This window comes from Podarcis melisellensis (genome assembly GCF_964234715.1).
Source record: "Podarcis melisellensis genome assembly, chromosome: 16".
Taxonomy (NCBI): Eukaryota; Metazoa; Chordata; class Lepidosauria; order Squamata; family Lacertidae; genus Podarcis; species Podarcis melisellensis.
Window position 1 is genome coordinate 3,225,926 of NC_138533.1, and position 21,849 is coordinate 3,247,774.

The 21,849-nt window shown below is 48.1% G+C and overlaps 2 protein-coding genes across 7 annotated transcripts in view; both read left to right on the forward strand.

The window, feature by feature from the left end:
- LOC309358499 (methanethiol oxidase-like) overlaps positions 1–21,849 on the forward strand; it is a 183,623-nt gene that overhangs the window by 80,118 nt on the left and 81,656 nt on the right. The window lies entirely within an intron of this gene.
- On the forward strand, positions 1,142–20,662 carry RFX5 (regulatory factor X5). 6 transcript variants are annotated; one of them, XM_081891467.1, is made up of 12 exons: positions 1,142–1,434; positions 1,999–2,183; positions 3,688–3,759; positions 8,504–8,641; positions 9,832–9,865; positions 12,419–12,501; positions 14,527–14,646; positions 15,507–15,623; positions 15,904–15,985; positions 16,474–16,672; positions 18,139–18,233; positions 19,263–20,662. In XM_081891467.1, exons 4-12 carry the CDS (start codon positions 8,517–8,519, stop codon positions 20,529–20,531), a joined length of 2,124 nt encoding a protein of 707 aa, XP_081747593.1. In that variant the 5' UTR covers positions 1,142–1,434; positions 1,999–2,183; positions 3,688–3,759; positions 8,504–8,516; the 3' UTR covers positions 20,532–20,662. The 6 variants fall into 6 exon arrangements, with proteins under 6 accessions (XP_081747593.1, XP_081747594.1, XP_081747590.1 ...); XM_081891468.1 differs by lacking the exon at positions 1,999–2,183 and having other exon boundaries at positions 3,688–3,755; positions 19,263–20,151; positions 20,212–20,662; XM_081891466.1 differs by having other exon boundaries at positions 1,143–1,434; positions 1,966–2,183; positions 3,688–3,755.

Sequence of the window (21,849 nt, forward strand, 5' to 3'; positions counted from 1 at the left end):
CTTAGGATTCAGAGATGTAAGGACAGGAATTAAGATGTCTAAAGCTAAAATAGAAAGAATGGAAGATCTTAAGTGATTAAGTTAATTTTATGAGGAAACTGGTCTTGGAAAACTGTTAAAATGATGCACACTGAAATTCAACTAGGGGGATTTGAGGAAGTCACTTAACAAGGTTACTAAGATTGGTTTAATTGCGGTTGAGATTTGACTATATGCAACTGGCTGAGATGACCGGCAGAATCCGAGATCTGGGAGAGGAGACGGTAGAAGAAGATTGGAAAAAATTTAAGATTTATTTGCAAAAACATTGCAAACTGTATGAATGTTAAGCAGGATGCTTGATCATAAACAATTTGGCACCATTAAACTTGATGAAGTGAAGTAGGAAGATAAGTTAAAATGCAAGAAAAAACAATTTTTCTTTTGGATAATTATTGGGCTAAATTTAATTGATAATCAGACAGTAAGGATGGAAGTAAGGTGATAATTTGCTGGATTAATTTTTTAATATGGAAAGTAGGGGCGGGAGATGTGAGGAGGTCACAAGAAGATGAGAAAATATGTTTATGTTATGTTATAACTTTCTTTGTTTGGCATACTGTAACTTAAAAATTTTAATAAATATTTATTTTAAAAAATTGCGGTTGAGATTTATGTTTGTTTAAAATTTTTGGAAAATCAATAAAAGAAAATGGGAAAAAAAGAAAGAAAACGACTTTTTCTGGGTTTCGGAGCCTGAGACCTTTGCATCCTAGAGACCCTCGGGGGTTAACGTGACCCTACTGCAGCCAGTCCACTCCTTGCAAAAAAAAGGAGAGAAAAAATAAATTAAATATAAATATAAAGGCGCCCCTTTTCCTCGTCCGCTCCTGAAGTGGCAGAGCTCGCACCAACCAGAAGCCCGTTGCTAGGCAGACTTCCCGACCCCGCTGGCCAATCCGGTGCCGAGCCCGAGCTGTATCCGGGTGGAAAGCGAGAAAACCACGCGGCAGCCATTTGCATTAAAGAAGAGCGCCGTATCCGGGCAGACCAGAGGCGCGCGGGCCAATCAGAGAAAAAGAAAACCCCGCCGGCCCCGCCCACCCGCTCCTCTTCCCCCGCCCCCCTCGGCTGCTAGTTTCTTTTTCCCTTTTATTTTTGCAAGGGCTCAGATGCGCCGCGTAAAACTGCAAGAGGGGTGGATCCCTTTGCAAGCGGAGTAGGAAATCCGCATTGGGGGAAAAGGGGGTCCTAAAAGATCCAGGAAATATTATTAATTGTTGTTGGTTTTTTTGGGGGGGAGGAATCCATTAACTCTTTGGGGCAGGGAGAAGTTTGGGTTTTGGAGCAGCGATGTTTGCAGCTGCTGAGTTTTTTCTGAGCCTTCCCTTTTTGCAAAACGCGGCCCGGATCTTAAAAAGCTGCAGGAAGAGGAATCTCAGCCTGAAATAAAAGGTAAGTTCCATTTCACCCTTTCTCCCCAAATAAATAAATTTTTATATATATATATATATATAGAGAGAGAGAGAGAGAGAGAGAGATGGGGGGGGAAGAGTTTACAATTCTGGGAGTTTTCTGAATTAAGGAAACGGATCGAATTGGGTGTGTTCAAGGGAGATCCGTCTCCAAAAAGAGGGCATGGATCAAGACAGATCCCTTTAAAATGCATCTGAGCTGATGGAGGAACTTTGCAAAAAGGCGCCTGTGTTGTTGTTGTTTTTCATGGCGAGTTTTTGGCTTGAGATGCATGCATTTTAGAAGCAGGGGAGCATAGCTGGCAACTTTCCCCTTTTCTTGCGAGGAATCCTATTCGGAATAAGGGAATTTTAAAAAAAGGGAAAAGTTGGCAGCTATGCAGGGGAGACTCCTGAAAAATAAGGGTTTCCTTCTAAGGGTCAGAGGATGGGGAAGAAGAGGTGGTTTGTGTGATCTCAAGCAACAAAAAAAGGTTGACCCAATCTCTCTCTCTCTCTCTCTTTGCAAAAGGAGGTTTCGGGTTTTCCCACATTCTCGCTGCAGAAATTCGAATTTCCCTCCTCCTGGTATTTAAATACCTGGTGCAGCTGCTAGGATCATCACCCGCCTCTGGGGCACAGAGGAGATCAACTTCAGTTTCCCGCCCAAGGAATGTGTGCGCTTATTATGGGGTGTTTAGGTTTTAATCTGGATCCAACAGAGGGGATCCACTTGGAGTAGCAATCTCGGTGAGCAGAAATGTACCGTCAGCTGAGACAGATTGTCTATCAGTGATATATTTCGTATATTTATAAAAAGCACCCAGCAGCCCTCCACATGAGCCTGGAACCCTTTTGGGAGTTGCTAAAAAACCCAAATAATAGGTAGGGTACTGTGGCGAACAGCAGCTGTTTCATCCTCACGTCTAGATTTGCACAGCTGCTGAAAACCTGACACGAGGATGCTTAGCCGAACTTCTGAGTCAGCCTGGCGTGGGGTGCAGGAATTTAAAATTAAAAGCCTGATCTTTAACATCTGAAATGTACGCTGAGGGGGCGGCTGGCCTTCTGTGATCAATCCAGAGCGTGAAAGGTTGATTTCAACATGTTCAGCGCTTAAAACAGTCCCCAGCTTTCTCTCCCCACACATGCCTTTCATTGGGGATGAGGGACCAACTCCCTTCTCTTGCGGGGGCCCAATTAGTGCCATTGCCTTCCGTTAAGAGCTTGGGTGTAATCCTTGACGCCTCCCTTTCCATGGAGGCGCAAGTTACAGCAACAGCCAAGGCGACATTTTTCCACCTTCGCCGCATCAAGCAGTTGGTCCCTTACCTTTCCCGCCCTGACCTGGCCACAGTGATCCATGCGACGGTCACCTCCAGGCTTGACTACTGTAATTCGCTCTACGCGGGGCTGCCCTTGAAGCTGTCCCAGAAACTCCAGCGGGTACAGAATGCTGCAGCGAGGCTCCTCACGGGATCTCTGCCATGGGAGCATATTCACCCAGTGTTTTTCATGCTGCACTGGCTCCCGGTGGAGTACAGGGTCAGATTTAAGGTGCTGGTTTTAACCTTTAAAGCCCTATACGGCCTAGGACCCTCATACCTACGGGACTGCCTCTCCTGGTATGCCCCATGGACAGCCTCTAGGTCCATAAATAGCATCACCCTAGAGGTCCTGGGCCCTAAGGAAGTTAGATTGGCTTCAACCAGAGCCAGGGCCTTTTCAGTACTGGCCCCAGTCTGGTGGAACGCTCTGTCTCTTGAGACCAGGGCCCTGCAGGATCTGATTTCTTTCCGCAGGGCCTGTAAGACAGAGTTGTTCCGCCTGGCCTTTGGCTTGGAGCCAGTTTGATTCCCTCCCTCTCTTTCTTTTTTCTTTTCCTTCTCCTTCTGCGATGAGGCTACATTTTAATATTTTAATGTTGTATTTTTTAATTTTGTTTTTAAGTTGTAATCATTTAACTTGTTTTTATTATTGCTCGTAAGCCGCTCTGAGCCCAGCCTTGGCTGGGGAGGGCGGGGTATAAATAAAAATTATTATTATTATTATGGGCACAGGTCTCTGCCCCCAAGGAGCTTACATTTGTTGGAAAACTGAATTTAACGCATTGTTCATTGCCGCAGGTGTCTTTGTCGGCTGACCGGCAGAAATGAAGAATGGAAAAATGTTTAAAATAAATTCGTAAGATAAAAAGTAAAACATTTTTTTAATTGAATGTATTAACTTATGTGTGTATGTCTCTTTTCCTCAGGGAACTGAAAGTGGCATACATGTTGCTGTCTTCCCCTCTCCATTTTATCGCCACAACCACCCTGTGAGGTAGGTAAGATTTGATGTGTGCGACTGCCGGGTCACACCTGAGAATCCCGGGAACTGTAGTTTGCTAAGGGTGTTTGGCATTGTAACTCTCTGGGGAGTAAACTACAGTTCCCATGATTCTTTTGGGGTGATGTGGTTTAAATTTATGAGTCCAGATCTCTCTGCCAAAGCAGCTGGTGAGTTTCTGTTTGTTGTAAAAGGCTCAGGAGCCTTGGCAGCAAAAAAGAGTTGGCGACTTAACTATGATGTGCGGTTTGACAAGAGCCAGACAGGACTTTCAACTGAAATTACTGTTAACTTGTTTACATATTAGCAATGTACAGAGTTGTTTATGGTCAGGAGAAAGTTCCCTGCCCCAAAGAGACTACAGGTTTAAATCACCCGGGCTCTACTCTGAATACTCTGAATGTGTTGCTGCTGTCAAGAGGTGAGTGCCTTTGATCATGCACAGAGTGCCCAGATATTCATATCAGGTTGCAAAAGAGCTGGCTTTCAGGTTGATGTGGGATCTAATTATTATTATTTTTTAAAGAGAATTACAGTGGTACCTCTGGTTAAGTACAGTGGTCCCTCACAAGACGAATGCCTCGCAAGACGAAAAACGCGCAAGACGAAAGAGTTTTCCGTTTTTTGAGTCGTTCCACAAGACGAATTTCCCTATGGGCTTGCTTCGCAAGACGAAACGTCTTGCGAGTTCTTCGAGTTTGTTTCCTTTTTCTTAAAGCCGCTAAGCCGCTAATAGCCGTGCTTCGCAAGACGAAAAAACCGCAAGACAAAGAGACTCGCGGAACGGATTAATTTCGTCTTTTGAGGCACCACTGTACTTAATTCGTTCCGGAGGTCTGTTCTTAACCCAAAACTGTTCTTAACCTGAAGCACCACTTTAGCTATTGGGGCCTCCTGCTGCTGCCATGCTGCTGGAGCACGATTTCTGTTCTCATCCTGAAGCAAAGTTCTTAACCCGAGGTGCTATTTCTGGGTTAGCGGAGTCTGTAACCTGAAGCTTCTGTAACCTGAAGCGTCTGTAACCCGAGGTACCACTCTATAGGGTCACGCTTAAGGGAGCACAGACAGGATCGCATCCCACCATAATACAGTGGTACCTCTGGTTGCGAACAGGATCCATTCCGGAGACCTGTTTGCAACATGAGCAGAATGCAATCTGCGGGTCGCGATTTGTTGCTTTTGCTCATGCACGTGACATCCTTTTGCGCGTCTGCGCGAGTGGCAAAACCCGGAAGTAATTCTTTCCGGTACTTCCGGAGGCAACCTGAAATGCTCAACCTGAAGCAAACGTAACATGAGTTTTGACTGTACAGTCATACCTTGGGTTCCAGACGCTTCAGGTTGCGTTTTTTCGAGTTACGGACCCACCGAAACCAGAAATACAGCTGGTTACTTCTGGGTTTCGGCGGTTGCGCAGAAGCGCTAAATTGTGAAGAAGCACCGAATTGCAACCTGTGCGTGCACAGACGCGGCGCTGCGAGTTGCGAACATGCATCCCACACGGATCACGTTCACAACCCGTGCGTCCACTGTAATGAGAAATAGTGTGTGAGGGAGAGCAGGTTTGACGGCTTATAGTTCCGAAACGTTTCAGCGCAACGGCTTGGGACGTGGCAGCGTAGGGGAGGAAGGATTGAGGACGGTCCCTGCTGAGTTTGGGGTGAAAAGGATGAGAAATGGCTGAGTTTGAGCAAGTTCACAAGAGGCTGTGGGGCACTGGCAGGTGCTGTTGTGTGTTTTTCATCCATGGACTTTGCGGGGCTGCTTCCCTCCTGGAAGATGGTATTCTGTGCTTTGGAAAAAGGGGTTGTTGTTGTTTTAGGTCAAGGGTTTGCTTCAACTCCTGTTTATTATTATTTTTTACTTTAAAAGCTTTTTTCTCCCCCCGGCCAGTGTTCAGTCAGTGGACTTGCTCGTCTTGCTGTTGCCATGGTTTCGGACCAATCTCAGCCTCCCGAAGTGGAGGAGCTCTCTGTTGCTAGGCAGGATTCTCTCACAAGGCCATGGACCTTGGAAGAGTTTGCAGTTCAGGTGAAGGTTAGAAGGAGGTGTGAAAGGAGCTGCGGAGAAGAAATAATATCTCCGGGGAGATGAGTCTGAATTTGTTTCAGAGGCGTTGGGGGTGGGAAGAAGAAGAGGAATCTTATCTGAGGTCCACAGGATGGATGGAAGACGGGCAGCTTTTGAAAGCGTGGAAGAAACTGCGGAACTCACTGCCACTGGGGGAAGTGAGGACCGCCAGCTTGGGTGCCTTGAAAAGAGGATGGGACAAATTCAGGAGTGATCGTGTTGCTGGGTGCTTGCTTTTTCAGCTGAATTTCCTCTTTTCTTGTTGCAACCTCTAAAGGTTATTTTTATATATTTAACGATTTTTATTGTTTTTTCAGTTTATACATCTCAAAATAATCATTTTACATGTAACAATTGACTTCCCTCCTTCCCCTTTCATGGTTTATTTTACTTATTTAACTTTCCTGCATATTTTACTATAACCAATCTATTCGTTTCTCCATTTTATATCCTTCAGATATTTATCATACTGTTGAGTTTATCTAAACACTACCAGCTTTTTCAGTTGTACAAATTTATTTTCTAAGTATTCAGCACTTCTCTTCGAATGAAGATTCTTCTTGCTCTCTTATTCTGTAAATTAAACCTGCTTCCTCCACAAATTCTACCATCTTAATTTGCTGATCTTCCTAACGAGGGATCTGGCTCCCTTTCGATCTTTGGGCTAGCAAAATTCGAGCCGCTGTGGTTGCGTACAAATATAACTTTTTCTGACAACTGGGCTCTCCAGACTGAACTATGCCTAGCAAAAAGGCCTCAGGTTTTTTTTTTGGGGGGGGGGGAATGTTGCTTTAACCATGTTTTTTAACTCATTGTATGTCATTTCCCAATAGTCTTTAACCTTTTTCCATGTCTACCGCATGTGAAAAAATGCTCCTTCCGTTTTCTCTGCCTTTCCAACGCAGATCTGATCCTACTTTGTACATCTTAACCAACCTACCTGTGGTTAAATACCATCTGTATCGTTTTCATATAATTCTCTTTCAAAGTATAACATGCGGTAAATTTCAAAACATTCTTCTAGAGTTTCTCCCAGAGGTTTAGCTCTATGTTATGTCCTATATCCATTGCCTAGTGTGTCACTGAAACTTTGACTAACTCATCTTTTGTTTACCAGTCTAATAATAAGCTATACATTTCTGACAATATTTTATCCTTATTCCAAAATAGTTCTCTTTCAAATTCTGAGCTTTGATCCGGAAACTCATTTTTAAAAATCTAATTTAAACTTGTCATATATTTGACGATACTGTAACCGATCCGTAATTTGGCTCCTTACATTGGGGCAACCTCAGAAGGTTAGGCTTGCCAACTGACCGGGAAATCCCCAGCCAGACTTGCTCTTGCGCCTTTTAGCATCCATGCAACATGCAGAAATCGGCTCTGCTCAGAAAGACACCCATTAAGATAAACGGACACGACTAACCTAGGTTTCGGGGTGCGGGTGGCGCTGTGGGTTAAACCACAGAGCCTAGGACTTGCTGATCAGAAGGTCGGCGGTTCGAATCCCCGCAACGGGGTGAGCTCCCATTGCTCTGTCCCTGCTCCTGCCAACCTAGCAGTTCGAAAACACACCAGTGCAAGTAGATAAATAGGTACCGCTCTGGCAGGAAGGTAAACGGCGTTTCCGTGCACTGCTCTGGTTCGCCAGAAGCGGCTTAGTCCTGCTGGCCACATGACCCGGAAGCTGTACGCAGGCTCCCTCGGCCAAGAAAGCGAGATGAGCGCCGCAACCCCAGAGTTGGCCACAACTGGACCTAATGGTCAGGGGTCCCTTTACCCTTTACCTTTACTAACATAGGTCTATTGAATTTCGAATGGTTGTCCTCTGAGTAGGGACAATAATCCAGGGCCTGACCCTGTCACTCCAAAGAAGTTCAGTTCAATTTCCATTTCTGCAAAGGGAGTGAAGTCTTAACATGGAGACCAGAATTTACACGCCGTGATTTACCAGTTGCCGTTTGAACACACCAGATAGTCAATCCGAGCAAATGAGGCTGCGAGATCCGACCAGAGCGTTGTATCCCATTCAGTTCTGCTCACAGCAGAGGCATCGAAATAAATGAACTTAAGTTACTGTTCATTTCAGTGGGTCTACTCTTGAGTAGGACCAGCACAGGGTCAGGGCCGGATTTAGGTTTGATGAGGCCCTGAGCTACTGAAGGTAATGGGGCCATTTATATGTCCAGCTGTCCTTTGTCAACAGCAAATTGTCGCTGTTTTTTGTGTTGAATATATGCTATATGGTAATTGCTAGACCTAATGGGTATCTCAAGCCATTTGCAAGTGTTGCCCTGCAACCAGTCCATGCAGAATGTAGGCATCCTATATATAGAAAGGAGCTAACCAGTGATATTTTAGGGAGCAGGCGGGGCCCATGACTTACATCACAGGAGCCTACACAACACAAAACACTCTTGCTGTATGTAGCTTTTATTTTATTTGTTTTTTATCTTATATTTTGGAAAGGTACATCCAGGTATTTTTTTTTCCTTTACATTTTTGGGGGGCCCCCAAGAGAGTGGGACCCTAAGCTATAGCTTGTTTAGCTTTTACGTAAATCCGGCACTGTGACAGGGTTGTTTTTCTCCGGGATGGTGGGCACACGCCATGTGCAGACACATGCTGCCCTGGACTAAGGCGTTGGGGTCCTCTTTCTCTCTCTGAACCAGGGAACCGGATGCCATGGCGGACGACAACGGACTTTATACGAAGATCGCAGAAAACGTGAGCGAAAGCTTAGAGGCGGATCCGCAGGGCGTCTCCGTGGAGTCAAGTACCTTGCTACAGAAACTGAGAGGAACTATTTCGTAAGGGCGACGCTTCTTATCCCCTTCCTTCTCTCCCTTCTCTTTCTTTCCTTCCCTCCTTCCTTCCTTCCTTCTTAGGCCCCCTTTGCACCAGACATACCAGTTTGCAATAAATCATATCTTTTAGTGTGGCAGCACTTCAGAACTCCCCGCCTATTGACGCATCTCTGTCCTTTTTTAGACCCCTGCTAGAAACATCTTTGCTTAGGTACAGCCTGCATCCAGACATGTAGAAAGTTGGCACGCGTTTTAATCTGGTTTCCCACTTATTGCTGGTTTTAATTAATTCCGGATGTTTAGAAAGAGTCGTTTTAAACTGCATTTTTTTACTGGTAACGTCACTGTTTTCTTTTGTGAACTGCTTCGAGGTTTGTTTTACAATCAGGCGGTATCTGAATTTTGTGAATGAATAAATTTATATTCCCCCCCCTGAATAAGAACGGTATGTTTAAAGCAGCCCCTCTTTAAACAGTCACAGCTCCCCCCAAAGAAGTGTAGTTTGTTCAGGGTGCTGAGAGTGGGGGCGACGAGACTTCTGTTCCCCGTCACAGGCCTACCACTCTTGGAGGGGTTTAGTGATCCATCCCTGAGCGGAACGGGGTCTCTTAACCACTTTCAGTACCCTGAACAAGCAACAGAGAGAGAAAGACCTGTTTGAGTCCTGATCCACAGCTAATTCTCCCCTGGCCTCCTCGCTGGCCCAAGTAGGACTAATTCAGCCAGCTAGCCCTGGTGATTTCTCTAATGCTTATTAGATGGATTTCCCCTAAATTGATTTCTGTACTTTCAATTTTATTGTTATTCATGTTTTTATACTGTGTTTTTGTGCTGCTTTTACAATTAAGTGTTTTAAATTTGTTGTTAGCCGCCCTGAGCCCAGTTTTTGAACCAGGAAGGGCGGGGTATAAATAAAAAATTATTATTATTATTATTATTATTATTATTATTATTATTATTATTATTATCCTGAGGTTGCCTGCACATGTCCTAGAGCAGGCACGCCCAAACTCGGCCCTCCAGGTGTCTTGGGACTACAACTCCCATCATCCCTAGCTAACAGGACCAGTGGTCAGGGATGATGGGAAACATCCCCAAAACATCTGGCGGGCCGAGTTTAGGGGTGCCTGTCCTAGAGGTTGAAGGGAGCTGAAAAAAAATCAAGAGAGTAACACATGGTTTTCTTCTTACAGGAAGTCTGTGCAGTGCAAAATCGACTACATACTGGTGAGTGGCCGGATGGGGCACTTCAAAAGCAGCTGGGGGAAACTAAAATAACACGCACCTGTTCATATAATATGTGGCCGATGAGTTGCGCTTTGGGTAAATATGGGCTGAGTTCTCCCTCCAGTGTCGGAGGCAGAATACCAGCTGCTGGGAACAGAGACTGGGAGAGTCGCCTTGGCGGTTTCCATAGAGGCATCTGATAAGCGTCTATGAGAATAGGATGCTGGGCAGATTCTGCCTGACGCAGCGCTTCTGATATTCTTCTAGTGCAGTGATCATCACCTGGTCTGGACCCAAGACTGGCTGCCAGCCTGCAACATGGGACCCACGTCCACATTTCCCTCCCTTTCCGATTTATTCTTAGCAGTGCTAGCAGTGGACATCATTAATCCTAAAGCGGCGCTTACTAAAATTAGCATTGCTCCTCAATGACAAGCAGCAGTTTTTAGGCCTTAGCCGAAAGGCTGAGGAGCTGTTGAAAAAATGGTGGCCATGTGGTTGGCCGGAAATCTGTATCTTGTAAGAAAAATGGTTCGTGCCTTTCTCATTCCGTTTTTGCAGCATTCATGGGAATTGATAGAAAGGGTGTCTTGGCAGAATACTGTATCCTAGCGCGCACGGCATGGGTTACTCTTTTGGTCTGGCTGAGCCTTGGCTGGAATGTGGCAGCAATAAGATTTGCCGTGTCCTGTTCGATGTAGCCTTGCGACTCACCTGTGGGTTCCGACCGATGTTTTAGAGGGTTACTATAAGAAGCTAACTACAAAAACATAGCTAGAAGCAAGTTAGTAAAGGTAAAGGGACCCCTGATCGTTAGGTCCAGTCATGGCCAACTCTGGGGTTGCGGCGCTCATCTCACTTTAATGGCCGAGGGAGCCGGCGTCCAGCTTCCGGGTCATGGGGCCAGCATGACTAAGCTGCTTCTGGCGGACCAGAGCAGCGCATGGAAACGCCGTTTACCTTCCCGCCGGAGTGGTACCTATTTATCTACTTGCACTTTGACGTGCTTTCAAACTGCTAGGTTGGCAGGAGCTGGGACCGAGCAACGGGAGCTCACCTCGTCGCGGGGATTCGAACTGCCGACCTTCTGATCGGCAAGTCCTAGGCTCTGTGGTTTAACCCACAGCGCCACCCGGGTCCCTCCAGAAGCAAGTTAGAAGCCCTAAAATAAGGAGAAAGTGGGACTTGGCACGTTCCGGAGTGGAATATGCTCAGGTCGGACCTTTAAATAAAGAATTGATGAGTGCAGGAGTTTCTGGCGAGGGTCTCTAGGTTAAAGGAATAAAATGAAGAAGAGGAATGGAGACTGGTGGGCAGATAACCTTATTTACCTGTCTTTTTTTCTGGGAAAGGAAGCTCAGGCAGTGGAAGAGGCTATTGGCAGGGCAAGGTGGCATTTAACCAGAAAGGACGTGCCGAAAAATTGGAGGGCAAAAGTCAGGGGGTGGAGGGCAAACACCAGGTGTATTCCAAAGCATATCGTCATTGACACGATTTAGCAGTGGATCATTCGCGCAGCGTAAAATGAAAGCGCGAGGAAGGGTGAAAACCTATTCATGCTTCTAAAGGCAGGAATGAAACATCCCACCCACTGGAAGGGACAGAATAATAGAACTCTAGAGCTGGAAGTTCAACCCCCTGCAATTGCAGGAATTCTGTCCACAGCTGTCCCTGGATGGGCTCAAACCACCAACCTTCTGGTTAAGGGCCAGATGTGCTGACCCATTGTGCTGCAGGGGCCACAGATAATTAAAAGCCAAAGGCACGGTGGAAAATAAATGCTTTTTTGCCTGGTGCCTAACGATAAGTAACGATGGTGGTGCCAGTTAAGCCTCCCTGGGATCATTTGACAATCGGAGCCATCACTGAAAAGGCCCCATTCTCATGTCGCCGCCCTCCAGATCCCCCCATGGAAGGGGCACCTGGAGGGTAAGAGGATATTCGACACAAAAAGTAAACCAAGAATGGATTATATTCAAGGAGTACCTGAAAAACTACCATGACAGCAAAAGCCTCCTGGCAGATCTTGAACAACTCTTGCATTGTACAGACAATATATGTAAATTTAATGTTTTTATTTAATTTTTCTCCCCCCCCCCCCATTATCAAAAAGGTTTAAGAAAATGATATATTAGTAGGATACTGTGTAAAATATAACAAGTGTAATTTAGGGTTTTTTATAGAACAATTGGAAGTCTATTTTAGGTCTTTTTTAAAAAAATAATGTATTTTTAATTTTTCTGCGGTATGGGATACAAATTGTAATATATCACTGTATCATTTTGTGAAATATGTTTAACAAAGAATTCAATTAGTAATAATAATGATAATAAAGGAAGGGGCACCCAGAGAAGGGCCTCAGATGATGATTTCTGGGCCTGGGTTGGTTCCTATGGGGAGAGGAAGTCCTTGAGGTATCCAGTGCAAAGTTCTGCATTGTCTTACAAAACATGGCTTGTGTTTACTGCTTTTACATTTTTGGGCGACAGTTGGCAGTTTTCATTTCCTGGTGATCTTCAAATGTCTCTCTCTCTCCCTACTCAATGAACACAGCAAGATGTCCAGAGGTTTACTGACCACGCCAAGCTGTATCTCTACCTCCAACTTCCTTCCGGCCCAAGTTCAGGAGAGAAAAAGTGAGTGATCGCGGCCTTGTTTCCCAAATCTTGTTCATTTCCTGCTTTGTATATACTGGAGGGATGGAAACGGTGTGGTGGAAAGGCAAGGAAATTAGAAAGCTGCTTTCTTTATAATAAAATAAAATAATCATCTAGGAGTCAGCAACTAGCAGCCTCTGAGCAAAACCAACCCCATGGGAGATATACCGTATTTTTCGCTCTATAGTATGCACTTTCCCCCCTCCAAAAATTAAGGGGAAATGTGTGCGCGTCCTATGGAGCAAATGCAGGCTCCTTGGCTTCAGCGATAGCAACGCGAAGCCTCCGAAGCGCAGAGGGAGTGCTCCCTCCACACTCCGGAGGCTTCGCGTTGCTTTCGCTGAAGCCTGGAGAGCGAGAGGGGTCGGTGCGCACCAACCCCTCTTGCTCTCCAGGCTTCAGGGATAGCCGCCTGAAGCCTTTGGAGCGCAGCGGGAACTCGCGCTGCGCTCCGAAGGCTTTGGACTCCTTTTGCTGAAGCCGGGAGAGCAAGACTCTCCTGGCTTCCGCAGAGAGGGAGAGCAGCACAGCGCCCCTTCAGCGAAGCGGGAGGAGAAATGGAAGGGGCTCCGTTTCTCCTGCCGCTTGGCTGAAGGGGCGCTGAGCAGAGAGAGGGAGAATTCCCCCCCCCCCCCGTTCTCCCCCTCTAAAACAAGGTGCGTCCTATGGAGCGAAAAATATGGTATTTTGGGCCTGCCCTCATTGCCCACCTAAATGAAACTTAGAAGCATTAGGAATGAAACTTAGAAGCAAAGTATTGTAGGCAGAGGTGGACCCTACCAGAGCACTTTAGGGCCTCGCTCAGTTGGCAGCCTGCACCCTACAACTTAGCCCATGGGTAGGGAACCTAAGGCCCGGGGACCAGATCCAGCCCAATCGCCTTCTCAATCCGGCCCGTGGAAAGTCCAGGAATCAGCCTGTTTTTACATGAGTAGAATGTGTGCTTTTATTTAAAATGCATCTCCAGGTTATTTGTTTGTTTATTTTTTAATCTTTATTAATTTAAATTACACACTTATACAAAGAATTTACAATCTCATACTACAAAATGAAAATTGAAGAACAATTAAGAAAATACAGAAAGAAAGAAGAAAAAGCAAATTTATATACAAAAAAATTTCAATCTTCCTAATTAATACTTAATTAAACACTTAAATAAAAAAGACTGGGTTATTTGTGGGGCATAGGAATTTATTCATTTTTTCCCCCTTCAAAATATAGTCCGGCCCCCACAAGGTCTGAGGGACAGTGGACTGGCCCCCTGCTGAAGAAGTTTGCTGACCCCTGACTTATCCGAACCAGTGAGACTTTCAGCTAGGCCTAAAAATCAGCAAAGTGCTGCCGTGGAATTTAAAAACCAAAGGGCAGGTTTCTAGTCCTTATGGATCCGGAGGGTGCAGGAATCTGCGAGGTGTAGGCCTGAGAATCCATCCTTGGAACCGCCATTGAAATTCAAGTTGGTGGACCTCATGGTTCCCGAGGCAGGCTTTGAATGCGAGAGGGGCAGGGTTCAAAGGATGTCAGGTGTTCCCCAAGGGACGCTGTGTGCTGGGAAAAGGAAGAAGGTGCTGAATTTACACACATTTTGCCAAAACCAGGGGAAGTGGGGATTACAGTGGAACTTCGATTTTCAAGCATCTCAGAAGCCAGACGTTTCAGTTTTTGAACACCGAAAATCTGGAAGGAAATGCTTCCGTTTTCGAATGCGTGTTTTCCAATTTTTTCTGTTGAAATTGCCTGCTGCCCTTTGCGCCTTGGTTGTTGAACATTTCGGAAGTCAAACAGTCTTCTGGAGTGGATTACTGTTGACAACTGAGATACCACTGTATTGGGTTTTTGTTTTCATTATGTGGTTTGTGCTTTTATATTGTGCTTTTATGCTGTAACCACCCCGAGACCTGCAGATATAGTACGGTATTATATTATTATTATTATTATTATTATTATTATTATTATTATTATTATTATTACTATTATTTTATTTTCCTTTCTCGGGGCCACCAGCCTGGACCTGACTTCTCTGAGCTCAGCTGAGCACATGCATGCTTGCACGTGGATCCGGAATCACCTGGAGGAATACCCAGACACCTGCTTGCCAAAACAAGATGTCTTCGATGCTTACAAGTGAGTTCTGGCTCCGAAGAGTGGGAACCAGAGCCGTCTCTGTGGGGTGGGGAGGTTGCCTCCTCTTCTTCTTTGGCGATCCCTCGTAGCCGAGTAAGATTGTCTTCCATAAACACGGCCTTAACAGTGAGTCTGTGACTATGGAGGCCAATTCTGGATCCCCACGTCCTTCCACAGTGGGGACATTGGTTTCCAGGCAGGAGTTGATCACGGTGTGGATTTCGCAAGCGTGCCTTCCTCCTAGCACGTTTCTCCCTTGCGTCCTGAGTTCGAGTGCCTTCAAAGCCCACGACACCTTTGGTCAAGGCTGTTCGCCAACTGGAGCGCTCGCAGGCCGGTGTTGCCCAGTTGTCGGTGTTTATACTAAATTTTTTTAGATTTGCCTTGAGAGAGTCTTTAAACCCCTTTTGTTGACCATCAGCATTACGCTTTCCATTTTTATGTTCGGAATAGAGGAGTTGGTTTGGAAGACGATCATCAGGCATTCACACAACATGACCAGTCCAACGAAGTTGATGTTGAAGAATCATTGCTTCAACACTGGTGATCTTTGCTTCTTCCAGTACACTGGCATTAGTTCGCCTGTCTTCCCAAGCGATGTGTAAAATTTTTCGGAGACAGCATGTAAACCATAAGCGAGGCAGCGGTGGTGTAGTGGTTAGAGTGTTCAAATCCCTGTTCGGCCACACGAAGCTCCCTGGGGGTGACTTCTCAGCCTAACCTGCCTCTCAGGGTTGTTGTGGGGATCGAACGAGGAGGGGAGGGAACCGTAAATGCCGCCTTCAGGGGAGGGGAAGAAGATGGGATCTAAATACAACTGATAAATAAACCGCCTTTCCTTTTTGTCCTTCCCCTGGCAGGCGCTACTGCGATAACCTTTGCAGCCGCTCTCTGAGCGCAGCCAACTTCGGCAAGATCATCCGGGAGATCTTCCCGAACATCAAAGCGAGAAGGCTGGGGGGTCGCGGGCAGTCGAAATATCCTTTTTTTGTGTGTAAAAAGTCGCCAGGCAGTGTGGGCGGCAGTGAGGCCAGTGAAAGGCTGCAAAGGTCTGTCTCACGCTCCCCAAACACAGGCGTGTTGGGCCCGGCTGTATGTCCCACCTTCACAAAACTGGTACCTCCAAACAAAAAACAGGTGCAGTGCAGATTCTTTCCGCCAAGGGTACCCCCAAACACCTTCCCAGGCATGAAATAAATGGCTGTGCGCAATGGAAATGGAGCCTTTTGAGTTTCCTCCTTAATTCTGCCCCCCCACGTATTGCTACAGCGGGATACGGAGGAAGACTGTGGTGAACATGCCCCCACTTCCCAGCCTGGATCTGAAAGAGACGGAGTCGGTAAGGCCCTGGTTGTTGACTCATTATTCTCTTGCGTGTGTCTGTTATTTTTTTCTTGCTGGTTCCTGTTATGTCTTTTTTGGTAAACTGTTCTGAGGTCTTTTGAGCAGCGCGCAAGTCTTCTGAAACACCAATGCAGTAGACGCTCGGGTTGCGAATGTGATCCGTGCGGGAGGCAGGTTCGCAACTCGCAGTGTTCGCAATCCGCAGCGCATGCGCAGAAACCCGGAAGTAACCAGTTCCGGTACTTTCAGGTTCGGCATGGTGCACAACCCAAAATCACGGAACCCGAAGTGTCTGTAACCCGAGGTATGACTGTAAATAAAGCCTTCTGAGCTCAAGATGGAGGCTGCGTTGTGCAATAGCGGAATGGCAGAAGCATGGAATATCTGGGCCCAAAGCGGTGCTTCAGATCCGCTTTTGATGGTATGTGGGAAAACGGTGCCTGGCACTCCTCACTCTTCCTGTTCTTCCTTCCTCTCCTGCAGCCAGAGCGGCCAGAGGTGTTCCAGTCCTACAGCGACGAGGTGATGGAAGCGGCCTGCGCCTTGACCTGCGACTGGGCCGAGAAGATCCTCAAGCGCTCCTTCAACAACATCGTGGAGGTGGCCCAGTTCCTCATCCAGCAACACATCATCAGCTCCCGCTCACCCCACGTCGACCTCATCATGGCCATGGTGGTCTCAGGTGGGAGACCCCTCCTCACGCCCCCCTCCGCTCCTGGCGCCTCCATCGCGCGGCCCGACGGGTTCTTCATAGAGTCCACCACCTCTCCTGGGACTCTGTCCCACTGTCAAACAGCTCTTACTGTCATAAATTTCTTCCTCATGTTTAGTCGGAGGTTCCTTCCTTGCCACTTGAAGCCACGGGTTCGAGTCCTGCCCTCGGGAGCAGAAGAAAACAATCTCGCTCCCTCTTCAGTCCTTGAGATACCGTAGATTCTGGCGTATTGGGCGACTGGGCGTATAAGATGGCCCCCAACTTTTGCTGTTCAATTTTAGAGTTAGATAGTTTGAGTACCGCCGGGGCAGAGCACGTACCCCTCTGCTGCCATCGTAGCAGCAGCATCCCGAGGCGTTTGGGGGGCGGACGGGCGAGCGCCACGCTCAGAAGGACTTTCCGTGTCCCTTTCTGAGGGGCGTCTCTGCTCACTGACTCCCTCTCCTCCTTCCCAATGCGTATACCCGGCGTATAAGACGACCCCTGACACTTGGGGTGATTTTCCAGGGATAAAAAGTCGTCTTGTACGCCGGAACATAAGGGTATTTGATGATGGCTTTCTCGTTGAGATAATTTAATTTGTAAATGGCTGCAGGCTTCCAAGCGGCCTGCGAGTGTAGATGAGAGTGATTCCCACGTTGGAATACAAAATAGAAACCTCTTGACTTGAGAGATAAAGCAGGTGGGGAACTTCTGGATCGTGGGCCACTCTTGGGGGTCCAATTTGGCTCCTGAGAAAGCCTCTGTCAGTTTGCAGATGATGCTGAGCTAGATCGGTGACGCAGTTGAGAGCAGCTCCTGAGTTAAATCAGTCTAGTCCATGAGGACTAGAACCTTGCTTTATGTTTACAGCCAGCTCAAGGGGAGATTATATGCTTTGCGTACCGAAGGTCCCTGGTTCAATCCTCTGTTGGTGTCTTCAGGTAGGGCTGGGGGTGGCACCTGCCTAAAACCCTGGGGAGCCGGTGTTTTCGGCCAGTGTAGATTATAGTAAACTAGATGGACCAGTGGGTTGGTTCTGCATAAGACAGCTGTGTTCCTATCCCCCAGTGATTTCTCCCCCTTTTTATCTTTGTAATTGGGAGCTTTGTTCAGAAAAAGGCCTCTTGATCTAAATCTTTTTCCTTTTTTTTTTTTTTTGCAAAAATTTTATTAGTTTTTACAATATCCACGACAAACAAAAACACACACAAAACAAAACATAAATCATAACCTTATTGAAAATAAGTTATTTACTTTGTAAAACTATTTCCTCGTTTCCCCTTAGTTGAATTTCATTGCATGTCCTTATAACGGTTTTCCAAATCCCAATTTTGATACCCTTTAAATTAAACATTAACATCTTTAAATCTTCTCCTTCTTGTATTAAACATATTATTTTATCAGTTAACATAAATACAATCCTAAGTCCATTAAATCTTTTCTGGTTGCAGAAATTACCGAGAACCACCGTGACAAGCGGCCGCCCCAAACTATGAAGAAAAATGAGCCAGAAGGCCTGGAGAATGCAGACAATAAGCAGACCCAGGTAGTAGTAGCAACAACAACAACAACCCTTTATTACTTATACCCCGCCCATCTGGCTGCTTTGCCCCAGCTACTCTGGGCGGCTTCCTGCGTAAAAGCTTCCCGATACAGGGCTGCCTTTAGATGTCTCTGGAAAGTCTGTGGTTGTTTATCCCCTTGGCATCTGGTGGGAGGTTGTTCCACAGGGTGGGTGCCACCACTGAGAAGGCCCTCTGCCTGGTTCCCTGTAGCCTCACTTCTCGCAGGGAGAGAACCGCCAGAAAGCCCTTGGCGATGGACCTCAGTGTCCAGGCAGAACGATGGGGGTGGAGATGCTCCTTCAGGTATACAGGACCGAGGCCGTTTAGGGCTTTCAAGGTCAGCACCAACACTTTGAATTGTGCTCGGAAACATACTGGGAACCAGTGTAGGTCTTTCGAGACCGGTGTTATGTGGTCTCAGCGGCCGTCACCAGTCTAGCTGCCGCATTCTGGATTAGTTGTAGTTTCCGGGTCACCTTCAAAGTATAGCACATTGCAGTATAGCGCATTGCAGTAGTCTAAGCGGGAGATAACCAGAGCATGCACCGCTCTGGTGAGACAGTCTGCGGGCAGGGAGGGCCTCATCCTGCATACCAGCTGGTAGACAGCTGCCCTGGACGCAGAATTGAGCTTATATAGGCACTTCAGAAGGGCCTTTTAGTTGGACCAGTTCAGCATCATGTTCCCACCGTGCCCAAAACGGCCCCTAAGGTGTTATCTGGTGCCATCTGCCTCTGGTCTGGGAAATGCACAACACCCCACTGGAAGAAGTCTAAAGACCCAGGTGTGGTGTCAGGCGGGGCACAGAGATTCAAAAGTCAAAATTCAGCTTTGTGAAGGGGAACCACACCCCCAATTTGGGCAGGATTCTCGATTTCTGCAGCCCCATCTGTAGTTGACCCATTTTATCTCTGGCCTTGTGGGCTCATCCCTGGGTTTGGGCCTGCGGTTCAGCCAAGGGGCAAAGGGCAGCTGAACCCAACGCTTCTCTCGTCCTTTCCTCTCCTCAGGCCAAAGCGGAAAACACCGCCAAGCCCTCGGCCGCAGCTCCGCGGAGCGAGGCCAAGAAGCCGCCGGACGCCCCGGCGAAGCCCGCCAGCAGCCCACAGATCAATGCCTTGGTGGCTCGGCTGCCGCTGCTGCTGCCCCGCGTCCAGGTCCAGCCCGGGGACCGGCTGGTGGTGTCTCCGGGGGTGGCGGCCATGCACCCGGCCCCCGCCATCTTGGCGCCCAAGCTGACTGCCTCGGGAGGGACGGTCAAGATGGCCCTCTCCGTGGGGCCAGGGCCCTCCACTCTGTTGGCCCCCGCGGTGAACGGGCCAGCTGGCGTGGTCAGCCCTCCGAGCGCCGTGCCGGTCATCAACATGATGCCGGTGATCAACATGGCACCGGTGCCGCCGGTGGCCGAAATCCCGCTGAAGCACAAGAGCGCCCCTGCTGGTGGAGGGGTGAATGGCTGCGAGGGTCAGCGGAGCCCTCAGGACCCACAGAGAGTCAAGCCCCCTGCCAAACGACCCGCGGAAGCACCCGGGGAGGCGACGGCAAAGAGGAAGCGGGGTCGGCCGCGCAAGAAGGCGGACCCCCCTTCGCCCGAGAAGAGAATCACCAAGGAGGGAGCTCCCAGCGCCGAGGAGGACTCGGATATCATCGTCGTGACTGTGGGTTACGGCGACCAGGCCGCCCGCCCGTCCTCCCGGTCTCGGGATGAGAGCGCAGAAGTGGAGGTGGTCCACGTCGGGAAGCCCAAGAGCCCGTTCCCCCAGGAGACGGGCGAAGAGGGCCCTTCCCGGGCCGGCAGCCTCATTGTCAGCCCTGCCCCCAAAGCCGCGGTCCTGCCCACCCAGGTGAGCGTCATCAGGGGCCGGAGGTCCGCCATGCCCGTCATGAAAGAGACAGGAAGTGACTGGAGGGAGACAGGAAGTTGCTCCAAAGAGACAGGAAGTGACTGGAAGGAGACAGGAAGTGGCTCCAAAGAGACAGGAAGTGGCTCAGGGGAGCCCCCGCAGTTTGCTGAAGGCGCAGGAGCGTCGGGGATTGGTACCAGAATCACCGTTGCGAGGGACTGGGAGGACCCGGCGAGCGAGAGCTCCTCAGAAGGTGAACTCCAACCCACCGATCTTTCCATGCGCAAAGTTGTCCCGCCGCCCGCCAAGGGTCGCTTGGAGGCCTGCGGCTTGCGGCCCTCGTCTGTAAACTTGCACAGGGTCAGTGCGGACCAGGGGAAGGCAGCAGAGATGGCGAGTCCGCCAGGGACATCGGCGCAGGCCCCCAGCCGATAACATAGCCCCACCCCTGCTCTGGTGTGCGTCTCCCAATGCCAAGCTCTGCCGCGCAAAGGCACCCTGGTTCTGCTTGCTTTTACTAATTTAATGCACGCGTGTAGGGGGGGGGGAAATACACGGCAATGTGAGCTTGCCTCTTCCTTGGCCGCCTTGTAAGGCTATGTGGCTGAGAAGTTGCCTGACCTGGGCTCTGGCGCCACCTGCTGTTCAGCTCCCTGCTTTCTGGCCCACCAGCTGCCATCGCACACCCAAACCTTTTTCTCAAAAGCCCAAGCGGCCTAATGCGCTCTGATAAGGGGAGTGAAAAGGTCGGGAATGGAAAGGGTCTTGCGGAGGTGATTTAGGCAGGCCACATATGGGAATGGGGGCGTATTTACGGGACCCCCCCCCCGACACCAATCTCTCCCCATCGCTCTCCTTGGGACTTCAAAGGGCTGGGCAGGAGAATCCTTTCCCCTTTGGAATCTCTGCACAAATCTTTCTCGATCCGAAGGGGGCGAAATAGTTTTATGTTCTGAGTGCGGATCCTGACCCTGAAACACCCCCCCCCTCAAAAAACCCCTTCTACTCTGAACTTTAGAGACAATCACCTTGCAGCCAACATCCCAAAGAGTTTTGTTGTTCTCCCCACTCCGTTTCCAGCTCAGGGGCTTGGGGACATTGGTGGGGCAAGGGGGGTGTCCCTCCAGATGTTGCTGCACTCCCAGCAGCCAGCAGGCCTAGTGGTCAGGGAGAGCAGGAGTCGTAGCCTGGTCACAGACCAGTGGTGCCCTCATATCCCCTAGTCTCTCTCCCAGAGAGTCCATTGACCTGGGGGCAGTTTAAAAAAAGTTAATACCCGTATTTGCTCCTTTTTTTGTTACTCGTGTGAGTTGTTACTCGCCTCTTCCAAGTTCTCCTTTCCCGCCTCTTGTTTCCATTCTAAATACCGAAGAAACCATATGCACATTAATTTTTTTAAATAAAAATAAAAATGGTTGTATATGTTTGGTTAAAAGTTGTTTCATTGCCTCCGCCGCTCCGGATCTTATAAATGGTGGGTTAGTTCTACTCTTGAAACTATTGGATAGGCCTAACTTCAATCCCTTAATTTTTTTGTGGGTCCATGCTGAACAGAACACAATTGTATAAAATCCTGGGCCTCTTGGATACTGGGATTAAACAAGCTGTGGCTTTTTAAACCGGGGAGGAGGTTGCTCTTTTTGTTTGTCACGATATTAAGTATTTTTGTGTTTCTATTTTGCAAAGCATCCTCTGATCTTCGGATGAAAGGTGGTTTAAAAAAATAAATAATTTTTGGTGAAGAAGACCTCAG

Coding starts and splice junctions, on each gene's coding strand:
- RFX5 (XM_081891467.1), top strand. CDS start 8,517: ATGGCGGACGACAACGGACTTTATACGAAGATCGCAGAAAACGTGAGC. Junction 9,866..12,418: donor GCAAAATCGACTACATACTG/GTGAGTGGCCGG, acceptor CAATGAACACAG/CAAGATGTCCAGAGGTTTAC. Junction 18,234..19,262: donor CAGACAATAAGCAGACCCAG/GTAGTAGTAGCA, acceptor TCCTCTCCTCAG/GCCAAAGCGGAAAACACCGC.